General features: G+C 44.5%; 1 protein-coding gene across 4 annotated transcripts in view; it reads right to left on the bottom strand.

Annotated features, from left to right (window-relative positions):
• Window positions 1–12,862, bottom strand: part of CEP89 (centrosomal protein 89) — a 76,528-nt gene that overhangs the window by 27,583 nt on the left and 36,083 nt on the right. For all 4 annotated transcript variants that reach the window (XR_011071533.1, XM_068528936.1, XM_068528935.1 and 1 more), the window contains exons 10-14: window positions 10,426–10,476; window positions 10,178–10,261; window positions 7,751–7,854; window positions 4,748–4,863; window positions 2,853–3,033 (exon numbers count right to left, since the gene is read on the bottom strand). Coding sequence is in view for 3 of the 4 variants with exons in the window: in XM_068528936.1 (XP_068385037.1) it covers window positions 2,853–3,033; window positions 4,748–4,863; window positions 7,751–7,854; window positions 10,178–10,261; window positions 10,426–10,476 (536 nt within the window). In the remaining variant the exon portion in view is untranslated. The remainder of the gene's footprint in view (window positions 1–2,852; window positions 3,034–4,747; window positions 4,864–7,750; window positions 7,855–10,177; window positions 10,262–10,425; window positions 10,477–12,862) is intronic.

Raw genomic sequence — 12,862 nt, forward strand, 5'->3', positions numbered from 1 at the left:
GTTAATAATTCCTCTTTTGTATGTGGCGTTACCTCTATTATGACAGCAGCATGGGAAGGGCTCCCCCTCACTGAGGCAACCAGAGGGCAAGTGCACTGAAGCCCCAGAGGCCCTTCTGCCACCTTTAGCCTAACTCCAAGGTGTCCTTGGCTCCAAGGTGTCCTTGGCCCCTGTGTGTAGTAGCCCAGACCAAAACACTCTGAGTTTCCTTCTCCTTATTTTGCCTATTTTTCTACCAGGTCTTGGTACCGCCTCTGCACACTTCCCTGAATTCACATATTCCGTCTCTGATGAATCCATGCCCCTCTTCCCACGTTACAGATTTCCTCTCCAAGCAAACACTGCCCCTTCCAAGAGCGCCAACAGGCCAACACTCCCCCACCTCCACCCTCCTCATTCCCCTATTCCCTACCCCACCTGTCAACTCGGAGCCCAAAGCCTCTCAGCAAAAAGCTGGCACAAAGGCTTTCCCTCCTGTAGCGTAAGAACCTGACAATCCGCTTTTCTGACCATGATGTAAGTGCTTGACATTAAGCTTTTGATTGCTGAGGCTTCCATTTCAAAGACATTCTTCTCGAATAAACATACTGCCGGCCACACAACTAGACAAAGAGCCAGGCCGTCTTACCCATAAGGTTCCCCTTTTAGAAAGCTCTGGGTGACCTAGGTAACTGACCGCTTCAGTGGCCCCCTTCCTGCACCCAAATTCCTGCTTTCGCCAGTAAAGAGTGAACCCGTGACACCCTAGGCACCTCACCCTTGACCCCGAAAAGGGCAGAATCTCAGGTCTGCGCTGTCTCTCTACCTTCGACCTTGTTGTGTGGCCCCAGGTGCACCGTGAACCCTCCAGGACCTGTCTGTGAGGAATGAAACTTGTTTCTTCAGCGTTTCCTGATGGTGCTGCTGGGGTGCATCTTACAGTCAGAATAAGAACCTGTAAGGGCCGGCCCAGCCAAAACAACACCTGGGCGGGGCTGGGGTGGGAGGGGGTGGCTGGCCACAAGTAGGATGGCCCAGGTGGGTGCTTCAGGCATTGCTACCCGACAGCATCACTACTGACAGGCTGAGACTAGCAGGAAACACCTCCCAGGCCAGTGCCTTCTGAGCCACTACACTCCTGACCCAGTTTCCACTTAAAAGAGATTTGATGACGTTTGTTTCTTCAATGACCACATCTCCCATTGCTTTCACTCCCATTGCCAATTAGTGGCTTCCTTCAGAAATTTTTTATACCTTTTATACTCACCTCTAGGGGGCTATTAGGATATGTGGTTATGATGCATCCATAAAAAAAAAAAAATCAGCCACAGGAGTGGGTATTTGAGGAAAATAAAATCATAAAGATGAATATGACTTCAAAAAAATTTCCCTCCTCTACTGGAACAGAAAAGTAAAGTACAGATCTGGCCCAGACAGCATGCAATAGTATAGTCAAAACACTGGGCTCCTGTACTTGAAATCATCAGCATTTACTGATACACCAAGCTAAGCACTTTGTATGCACTAACTCATTTATTCCCCCGCATCAACCACCTTGAGCTGAAAGCCCCACCATTTAAAAAATTATTTCTTCTCTATTACAAAAGTAATATGCATTCATAACAGAACACTTGGAAAGTAGAGAAAACACAAAGAAAATTTACATTACATTACTCATTATGATAGTTAAGTTTATGCATCAACTTGGCTAGTCTATGGTGCCCAGTTGTTTGGTCAAATACTCGTTAGATGTTTCTGTGAAGGTATTTTGTAGACGTGACTAACATCTCAGTCAGTTGACTTTAAGTAAGGGAGATTATCCTTGATAACATGGGCAGGCCTCATCCCATTAGTTGAAGAACTTATGAGCAAAAACTGAGGTTTCCCAAAGAAGAAAGAATTCAGCCTCAAGACTATAACATACTCTCAGGTTCCAGCCTGAGTCCCCAGCCAGCTGGGCTGCCCTATGGAGTCTGGATTTGCCGGCCCTCAAAACTGCATGAGCCGCTCCTTAAAATAAATCTCTCTCGCTCTCTCCAAATATATATATACATATCCTATACATAGCCTATTGGCTGTTCCTTTGGAGAACACTGACTATTGATACACCCATAATTTCACCTGCCAAAGATAATTTCTATTACTATTTTTCCATTCTTCCAATCCTTTCTCTATGTACGTATGGTATATAAGTAATTTTATGTACATATATGTAATTATACAGACACAGACAGACATACACACACGAGAGTGATGAACTCGTCCCAGTCATCTTCGTTAACACGAGAAGTCCCGCATCCTGGGAAACCCCTGAGTCCCAGGCAAACTGGGATGGTTGGTCAGCTTAATACACACACACACACACACACACACACATACACACACACACACACACACCCCTTTTTTCTTTTTAAATAAAATTGCAATCATTCTGTACATACTGTTTTGTAACCTAATCTCTTCACTTACAAATATATTGTGGCTATTTTCCAATGTCAAAAATATTCTTCTGTGACATCCTGTTTAATGGCTGCACTGCATTTCATTTTATGGTTCTGTCCTTTCATTTCACCAGTTCCCCATTACTGGAGATCTAGATTTCCAGTTCTGCTACTTTAAATTGTCTTTGGATCTAAAAACAAGAGAGGCTGGAACAGTAGGGGAAAAAATCATATATATACTCACAAACTGTAGACCACGGCCCTCAAGGACGGCCTTGTTCTACTTTAAGAAAATATTTACCATTCTTAGTCTTGGACACCTGTGCTGGTGTAGCTAAATGACTCAAAAAAAGAGGGAGCACCCTCTCCCTACCTGCCTGTAACAACATGCATGGTGATGCATTAACACTTGAAAAGACATTGAGTCCTTACCTTTTTAATTCATTTACAATTGAAGTGTGAACTTCTATTGCAACTTTGCTGTCCAACTGTAGTTTTAGTTCCTGGCATTCCGTCCGTAAAGTTTCCAATTGCTCCTTACTTTTAGTTAGCTCCTTTTCTTGGCTCTGTGTTTTAGTCTCCAGAAGCATTAGCTGTTTAGTCAGTTTAGAAACTGAAACACAAAAGAGATGGATAAAGACTTGGTACAGAAGAGCTAATAAAGCATGAATACTGACTACTAATACTAGTGAGAGCTTATAAAAGATGATCTTTAAAAAAAGATATGCTGGAGATTTAGAAATTAATACCAAAGCAATTACTGTCCCTATATTAAGTAGTCACTAAATATACACTTTCTTACTGGGGATCAATATACTGATATTATTGTTAAATATATAATATTTAACAAGACATGATTCCAGTCTTCAAGGAACTGACTTTCTAAAGACTGAAGCCTTAAGTCACACACAGATGTACAAGTGTACATCATGATGTCGTCCCTAAAACTGCAAGATTTTCAAGATTTTAAGGACATCAAGTATGGCCCAACTAAGGGCAGAATTTGTTTTTCTTCCCTTTCTTCTTTAACTTTTTATGTTTAGTGTCCTACATCTAAAGTAAATCATAAATATTTTCATCCTAAGTGACATGGAAGTATGTAATATTAAGACACTGCCTGGGCATCTGCTGAAACTAGCACTCAGCGTAGAACTCTAAATCCTTCTGTTCTGTGAAAACATTTAGTTGATCGAAATGAATAGCTGTTTCTGGGAAATGGGAAAATAACATGGGCAGCTGACTGAATCACACAGGCCAAAATAACCATCCTACCTGTTTAGATCTGCTGTGTTTGAGATTAAGCTCAGTAAATATGAAATTAACTTCCCTGTCGTCTCTGATCTTTGAGGCTTTCTCTCCCCTCCACCCCAAGCAGTGCCAGGACAAAGGCAGCTACTCCTGTGCCTGCTCAGTCTATGGGGAGGAAACTCCTGCTGGATTGAGAGCTGCTCTCACTGCGGACCCGGCCTGGTTGATAGACACAAGCCAAGCGCCAGCCCCGCAGCTTCAGCTACAGCAGGGGCTGGTAGCGGACTCTTCCGTGGTGTGGAAAGTGGAGCCGCTGAATAACAGGTGCAGAAGGGGAAACAGAAAGGACTCACGCTGGCTCACAGAAGACAGCTTGTATCTTGGCCTCCTGTCCTACATTGTTCTTCACCGGAAAGGAAAAATCAGTAAAGCCAAAGAAAAAAAAAATACCACTCTCTTTCGTGCTCATAAGTTTTGGTTTTAATCGAAGTGGAATAAATGACTCAGTCTGGCCACTTCAAAGTCCACTGTCATACGCTGTGAGGCTCCTGGGATGGGGCGGCGGGGCGTGGTGGGGGGAGACATGTGGGGAGAGGAGGCCCTCACAGAAAGGATCTGATGGAGATTTAAGCTACGGCAGCACCTGCAGTGCTGAAGGAAGGGCGAGAGCACAGAGAAACTGTTTGGAGAGTCAATGGTTCCTACTTATTTACTCATTCAACAAATTTTGGGGAACGTGTCCTCGTGTTGTTTCAAATATTCATCTCACACGATTTTTCCCAGTTACGTGGCACACTGTTTCCCCCCAAACTCAGTTCTGCTCACTCTAAAGCTGTCATCCACAACTGATTTACAAAAGAGAGTAACTCGACACCGTGGAGTCCAAGAGAAAGCAGTCAGTGCATCACGGGTGATGGCTGGATATGCTACAACATAATCGGCTGTCCTTCAGTAAAGAAGAACATGTTCTAAAAAACATGACTTCCAGTGTCTTCAAGGGGGGGGTGGGGGGTGCCAGTGTAAAATGACACAATGGCGACGTCTCAGCATCACCACCACTCGCGGGAAGGACCGCTCACCTTCCTGGAGACGCTCCTGGTGCGTGTCCTTGGCTTTTCTTTGCTGAATCTCCAACTGCTCTATCAACAACTTGTTTTCCTCTAAAACCAGTTCTGCTTGAGTCTGAAGCTGACGCCTACAATTGATTTACAAAATTAAATACTGACATTCAGGTGCAGAATGGTTACAGAGACACTCCTGAGTCTAAAAGAAAGCATCAAATGTGTTGTAGGTAATGACATGTTTTAATGCTAAACACGTTATTAACAGGGTAAGTCTTGCCACTTCCATTAAACTGAGGGAAAGGACAGAAATGAAGTTTGAATTACGAACTGCTTTAGTAACTTGTTAAAATGTAAAATTTCAAACATATACAAAAGTAGAAAGAATAGAATAGAAACTCCCATGTACAAAACGCCCCGCTTGAACAATTATCAAATGGCCAGTTTTGCTTCATCTATATAAACCTCTAATCCCCCCACCCAGTGGATTATTTTGAAGCCAGTATGAAATATTTTTAAAGAATTTAGAAAGTTCCCATTTTAAGCACAATATGTTCGCTTGTACTCGGTAGCATATTTGCCAAAAGACAATGACTTTGTTAAAAGCCCTTGTACGAGTTCTTAAACTGTACTAAGACCCCCAGGCTGAATTTCACATGCGCAAACCCTATCCTGACAGTTGGTGCAAAGTAAATCCCAGCTCAGCTCAACCTCATGATCGCAAAATCCAGTGAGAATGAGCTAAAGGGATCTTAGAAATCATCTAGTTAAATGTTTACCACCCGAAGTACATGGTAAACCAGTAAATTATCTCAACTTTCCACTTTAGACTCAAAAAAGTGAGGTGGAGGAAGGAGGGAGAAAAGAGGAAAGGAGTCCAGCGCTAGTGATGACCTCCCTCAACAGAGGCTGCGCACTAGCTCCTTGGCACCTGGAGGCGTCCCTACCAGCTGCCCCACCGGTGGTGTGGAGGAGGCCCCACGCTGCACCGCAGCGGAGCTCCCCTAGGCGGGGCCGCTCCAGCCTCCTCATGCCTGCCTCAAACACAGCAGCTCCACTCTGGACTTTCTTATCAGACTTCCTCCCTCCCTCCCTTCCTCCTTCCTTACTTCCCCCTTCTTTCCTTCTTTCCCTACCTCTTTCCTCCTTCTTTCCTTCCCTTCCCCCCTCCCTTCCACCTTTTCTTTCTTTTTTAAATGAAAGGGATCTCCCATTCCTAAAAAAAAAAAGGTCAAAACCTCAAATTTAGTTTAATGCTCCTTCCCATTTTATAGGTAAAGAAACTGAGGTCCATTAAGCATGAGGTTACCCAGCTGGTCAGAGGCAGTTAGGGAAAGAGACGTAGAGTTTAGTTGCAGCCCAGAAGTTCATGGAGAAATTATCTGAAACGAAGGAGGAAGACTCTGCTGACGTGTGAGGTCAGCGTGCCCGAGCATCGGACGGGGATGCACTGCGCCTCACGCCCGCGCAGGCACAGAGAGCAGCAGCCAAGGCGGGCAGGTGAGGGCACGACTGGGACGGGCTTCGCGGTGGCGGCAGACCTGCCTACAGAGTGCGAGGCCCCGGTCCTGCCCCAGCTGGAGGACAGTGAATTCAGAGTAGGGGGAGGCCGGTCGCAGGGCCTCAACAGGCCCTGTGCAGAACTAACAGCTTTCTGCGCCCCAGCCCTGTGCCACAGGCCACCAGACTAGAGCAGGACGCAAATTTCGAAGTCTTATAAACAGGACTGGGGAAGATAGTGGGCATGCGGATTTCAAAAGTGGGGTCTGCCTTTCTTTCCTTTCTTTTATTTATTTATTTGTTTTTACCGTAATGAGAAGTAAACAGGTTTGACTTACAGCTACACACAAGGTTAGAGAAAGAATCTGAGGGTTTGGGAGAGGGCTCCTGGAAGCAGCCCAACTGACCTGTTTTCTAGGGCACTATTCAAGGAGGGTTTGAGGGGAGACACACTAGGAACCCTGACAGAAGAAAAGCAAAGTTCAACTGGGGAAGCCACAGTACAACAGGATCCAGTAGCTGCCCAACCAGTCCCAGCTGACACATCAGTGGCCATAAAATCAGGCAGAACCCACCTAATAGTAAGAATGCTGTTGACTCAATTCTAAATTTCTATATATCACATATAGAAAATATTTAATTTTTTTCAGGGATGTTAAGACATTTAAAAAATATTAACTATAACATACCTACCCAAGGCAAAAAAGATCTACTTGAATAGCTTTTGCTTTCTTGGTCCTGCTTGGGTATCGCCTTTAGACTTTTGAAGACATTTACTTTCTCAAATGCACTGAACAGGCATCTGTTGCTGCTGTGCTAGATGAACAGGACACGGCCCTGCCCCTGAGATGCTCCCAAAGGAGAAGAGGGAGACAGGTGTGAAGACACATAGGTAGACACAGCATGGCAGGTACCAGGACAGGACGTGTGTTTAGGGCCAAGTCAGAAACTGAGACAAAGGAACAATTCACTCTGCCTTCAGGGAGAGCTACTGACTAGCACCATTTGAGCAAGGCCCTAACGGATGTACAGGAGGGCAGAAAGGGGTGTTCCGGTGGGAGGGAAGGGCATCAGCAACAGGCTGGAAGTGAGGCAGCACTCAGCTGTCTGGGAATGGAAGGGGCAGGGCAAGTGGGAGCTGGGAGTGCAGGGCCTCATCCTGGACTGCCTGTCCTAAAGCCCTGGGAGCCATCAGAGGGGTCTAAGAAAGGGTGTGACTCAACAGGTTTGGGACGGGAAAAGTGCCCTAGAAAAATACAACCTCAGAAGATAAAAATGGAGACAGCAAATATATATTTATATATATATATATATAAACCTATTTAGAATTTTTAAAGTAGTCTTTAAAATACAAGTTTAGAATAATTTACTAGTTTTCACTACACCTTATTAGTTTCTTAGAAACTCTCCATTAAAATGTTTTAGTTAAAATACATATATATTTGACAATTTAATAAAGTTTATTCCTATTATCTTTTCTTTTTCTAATTAGCAAAATACCAGAAACACAACACCACTTGCCATTCCTCACTGGTGACAACACTATTCTTATTCAGCTCTTGGTGCAATTCTTCATTTTCTTTCACCACTTCTTGGACTCTCATCTTAAACGTCCTCATTTCCTCCTGAAACAAAATTTATGTAAACTGTAACACACACATATATTCATCTCTGTATTTCTTTGTTCTAATGCTGTCCCTGTGGCTAAAATCAAATGTTAATAGTGTTTAAGCAAAGTCTCATAGTACCGGCAGCCTTAAACTTGGTACCAGCACCAAGTGCCTGCCCTCGAGGGGCTCACGGTCTAGCGAGAAAACACAAGAGACAGCTGCCATGCAGAGAACAAGGGACAAAGCACCTCAGGTTTTAAATATTCGATTCCTAACTTGATAACATTTTTCTATAACTGCCAAATATTTGAAAAGATAAAAAGGGGAATAAAAAAGGCAGAGATGCCTATAAATGCCATAGTTTTTTCTTTGTTTAAAGACTTCGGAGGATAAATTGGAGCTTTTTAGATAAAAATAAGAATTTTTCCTCCTAACTAAAGCCCATTTTGGTGGGGAAGAGCTTAGTGCAGGCGTTGGAGTCTCATAATTTTTCCCCATTACAATCACGAGAAAGTCTCCCTTACTTAAAGCCATCAGTCAGTCCAGCTTCATCACTCACTGGCTCCCACATGAGGACTGTTGCTTGGTCTGTTTTCGACTGCTAACGGTCTGTGTTTGTGGCACTCATGCTGGGTGGCCTCCATCATGACTTTTCTCAGCTAGCCCTTGGCCAGCTTCAGTATCGTGTGCTGTCTTTTGGTGAGAATCTTAGGTGCTAATATTTATTCTGGGATGCTTCTAAATATTCTTCTCCCAGCTAGCAGACATTTATGCTTATAAAAAGCAACAATGCCAAGCAACTTCTCTTTCTCTCACCTTTCTGCCCAAACGCACTCCCTAATTTCTAGCAGTCCACTGGCCCTTTTTCAGAACATGGGTGGGGCAAACTACAGCCCACAGGCCGGCCGCCTGTATTGTCAATAAAGTTTTATTGGAACATAGCCACACCCATTCGTTCACACCTGCTCTGCAGCCGCTTTCATGCTACAGTAGCAGAGCTGAGTAGCTGCAAATAGAGACTCCATGGCCCCCAAAGCCTAAAATTGATACTAAGTAAATGTTTACAGAAAATGTTTCCCAAACCCTATTTTAGAAGGAACACTAAATAAGTATTTTTATTATTTGGATTGATACTTAACCAATTATACAAGATTAATTTGCCCTCTTAAAAAGTTAAGTGTCCTGGGCTTCCCTGGTGGCACAGTGGTTGAGAATCTGCCTGCCAATGCAGGGGACACGGGTTCGAGCCCTGGTCTGGGAAGATCCCACATGCCGCGGAGCTACTAGGCCCGTGAGCCACAACTACTGAGCCTGCGCGTCTGGAGCCTGTGCTCCGCAACAAGAGGGGCCGCGACAGTGAGAGGCCCGCGCACCGCGATGAAGAGTGGCCCCCGCTTGCCGCAACTAGAGAAAGCCCTCGCACAGAAACGAAGACCCAACACAGCCAAAAAATAAATAAATAAAATAAATTAAAAAAAAAAAATTAAGTGTCCAACAGAAAGTCTAGGAGAAAAGGTTCACAACTGCATTACATGGGCCATGTACATGGGACAGCAGAACAAGAACAGGCTGGGTGACTCTTAACAGACCCTTCCAATCAGGGATCCCAGAAATACCAACTCTTTTCTCCCTGGATCCCTCCAATTCCAGAGATCTCTTTGGTCACTTAAATAAGGAACATAGAGGTTCGCAGCACGGAAAGGCATGGGACGTATCTATAACACCTGCACAGCCTTGGTTTCCTGTATAATTAGAATGAACTCTGCTCCAGGAGCCATTCCCATGGAAAAGAGCGAACACGGCAGAAACAAAGAAAAACCTCACTTCCCCACCATTACCGATAGCTCAGTAATTAGACTTCCTGGGGGTCAGCTCTTCATAGAATTAAGAAGCATCTAAGTCTGCCTAAAACATCCCCGGTCTTCTACCTTCCTTGTCTGCCCAAATGTCCCTTTTACCAGTGCTGTTTGCAGCTGCACAGGACCAGGAAAGTAGCACCTCCCACTGCTGCCTTCTCCGCACCCCAAGATCCCAGCCCACGTGGGGCTGCCTGTCTGGGAAATCACGGCTTCCAATGCAGCACCACCCCGTCCCTCCATGCTTCTCCCATCAATCCCAACCCACCCCTCCTGCTCCGCCCATCACTCTCTCCCGCCTTCCCTCTTCCTTCTCCCCGTCCCCACCCTGCTACACTCCCCCCTTCCTCCTTTCCTTCTTTTAACAAACACTTGAGTACCTGCTAGATGTTGGCTATACCTATCTTCAAAATGTTGCTTCCAAGTTTGAATCGGTCTTCTTTTTCACAAACCTTGTTCTTCTGAGACTTTTGCCCACCTACCTGAAGGCTGGCATTGAGCTCGTCCTTCTCTTTCATTCTGTCTTCATAGGCCAGCAACAAGGGGGACAGGTACTTTGTATCCACCTGAACATAATGGAGTAAAGAAGGTTAATATCTTTCTTACATCTAAACACAATCAGCACATCTTTAAAAAGGAAAGAAAATTTACTTCATTTGGAATGGTTTGTAACAGCTATTCAATTATAGCCCAGAAAATATGGGCCTGAAATTAAATAACTTTCACTTACCAGCCAGGGCGGTATAGGGCCCTTTGATGGGAGGCCTTCAATATTTAAACTCTAAAAACAAAACACATGGTGAAGACAAATTAAATTACACTTCCTCTGAAATATCAAGTCTTAGCTATTCTTAACCTAGACTGGGCATCAGCTATCTAGGAATCTTGTGTGTGTGTCTATATAAATTGATATATTTGTGTATATATTTATATGTATATAATTATCTGAAGTGTTTGAGAGTAATTTACAGACATAATGCTCCTTTTCCTCTAAATACTTCAATGTATATTTCCTAAAAGCAAAAGCATTCATCTATTTGACCACAGTACCATCATAAAAATCAGGAGATCAAGACTGATGCGATACTCTATTCTAATCTATAGACTATATTGAAATTTTGCCTATTTTCCCACTGATGTCCTTTTCTGGTCAAGAATCCAATCCAGGATTACATGTTGCATTTCGTTGTCAAAACTTTTCAGTATTTTAAAATGTGGAACATATCTAATAATTTTTTATTGGATGCCAATAAAACTTTTCCAGCGTTATGTCGTTGAGTGTCTAGATTTTGTTGTCTTCTTTTAAAGTGTTTTGTGTTCTTCTTTTTCTCTTGTAGGCTCTTAAGTTACGCACAAAAGACGATGCTTTTGAGGCTCATCTCTTTACCCTGGCTGGGGTGGGTCTTTACTGAAAGGCGGGTTTAGCCATACTGCTAAGGCATGGCCCTTCTGGGCTCCTCACTCAACGCTGCGGTGTTCACCAAGGTCTCCCCACTGTGGCTCGTCAGAACCCAAAGGTCTCCAGGTGCTGATTATTTTAAGCTCACAGCTCCCTGAACTTGTTTTCTGCCTGGCCTCACAGAGTTTCATCCTGTACATGTGCAGGTTAGTGTTCAACAGAGGACTGCCAGGAACCCCATGTGGATTTATGTAGCTCTTGCCATGGCTGCCTCCTCTCTGGTGTTCCTGCCCCGCAAATCCTAGTCTCCTCTGCTTCCCCAAACCTGACCTGTCTCTTCAGTTCAGACTGCTGTACTCTGCCTGCGTTGCTGCACCCTGCGCTGTTACCCGAGAGCGCCTCCAAGCAGAAAGCAATGTGCTCATAAGGCTCATCTGTTTATCCCCCTTCTCCCCATGATCACATGCTGCCTACTGCTGTCTGATGTCTGTAAAGAGTTGTATTATTTATTCTGCCTGGTTGTCTAGTTGTTTACAGTAAGAGGCCAAAGCTGGGAGCAGTAATTCCATCAGGGCCAGAAGCAATGGCCCTGATGGCATAATTCCTTATTCAACAAAAATTTTCATGATTCATTCAGCAAACACTGAAAGCTCACTAAGCCATTGTGGGCGTTACAGCACATTTCACTGTTTACAAGGATTGTTTGGTTCCACACAGAGATGGGTCTTCTCACATAGCACAGGGCAGAACGTGCCTTGAGAGTGGTACAAACAGAAGCCTGCAATGGTTGGAGACAGAGATCACCTCTGGCTGGAGGCATCAGGGGAGACTGTCATGGAGAACGGGGGCCGCAAAGGGTAGAATGGTGTGCACATTTTGGGGGGGCGGGTGAGGGCAGCAGCCAGTCACTGGGCCTGCCTGCCCACAACCTTCTGAAAGAGAACTGGCTTGCCCACAGCCCTGCAGAAGGCCCTGGCCTAGGAAGACTGTTTTGGATCCTAGGACCCCAGGAACTTTAATATTTTTGTTAAAAAAAAAAAAAGTTAACATTATGTTAGGTGAAAGAAGTCAGCCACAAAAGACCACCTATTGTATGATTCCACTTATATAAAACATTCAGAACAGGCATATCCACAGAGACAGAAAGTAGTGGTTGCCAGGGCCAATGTGGGTGGTGGGAAAGAAGGGGGAGTGACCGCTAACAGGTGTGAGATTTCTTGTTGTGAGTTTTCTTGCTGTGATGAAAATGTTCTAAAACTGATCGTGGTGACGGTTGCACAGTTCTGTGAATACACTAAAAATCACTGAATTGTATACTTTAAATGGGTGAATTAGATGGTATGTGAATTATATCTCAAAACTGAGATTTAAAAATTTTAAACCTAAGTCCTACTTCAAAAAGAAAGAAAGCAGCCCATAAAGCTGCCCGGAACTCCCAGGAGCCACGTGACTACACCATGCACACCTGGCTTCCCCCCCCACCCTGATCCCAGTAGGAGCCAGTGAGCTGGGCGTCCTGACAACCCCACCGCGCCTCCAGCCCCACACAACCCTCACACACATGAGCCTCCAGGGCACAGACCTGAGCTGCTGGCCCCTCTTGTTGTTCCTCACAATTTTTGAGGTTTGCTCAGAACCTCAAAAATAGCGTAGTGGTTTGCTCAGTGAGAGTCTGTCGAATTGAATTCTGCAATCCTGCTTCTAAAGTAAAACCTAGTCTGTCTTCTCTCTTTATATACACATACACTGTGAAAGGATCTCCACCTCC

This window comes from Eschrichtius robustus, chromosome 19 (assembly GCF_028021215.1).
Source record: "Eschrichtius robustus isolate mEscRob2 chromosome 19, mEscRob2.pri, whole genome shotgun sequence".
Lineage (NCBI taxonomy): Eukaryota > Metazoa > Chordata > Mammalia > Artiodactyla > Eschrichtiidae > Eschrichtius > Eschrichtius robustus.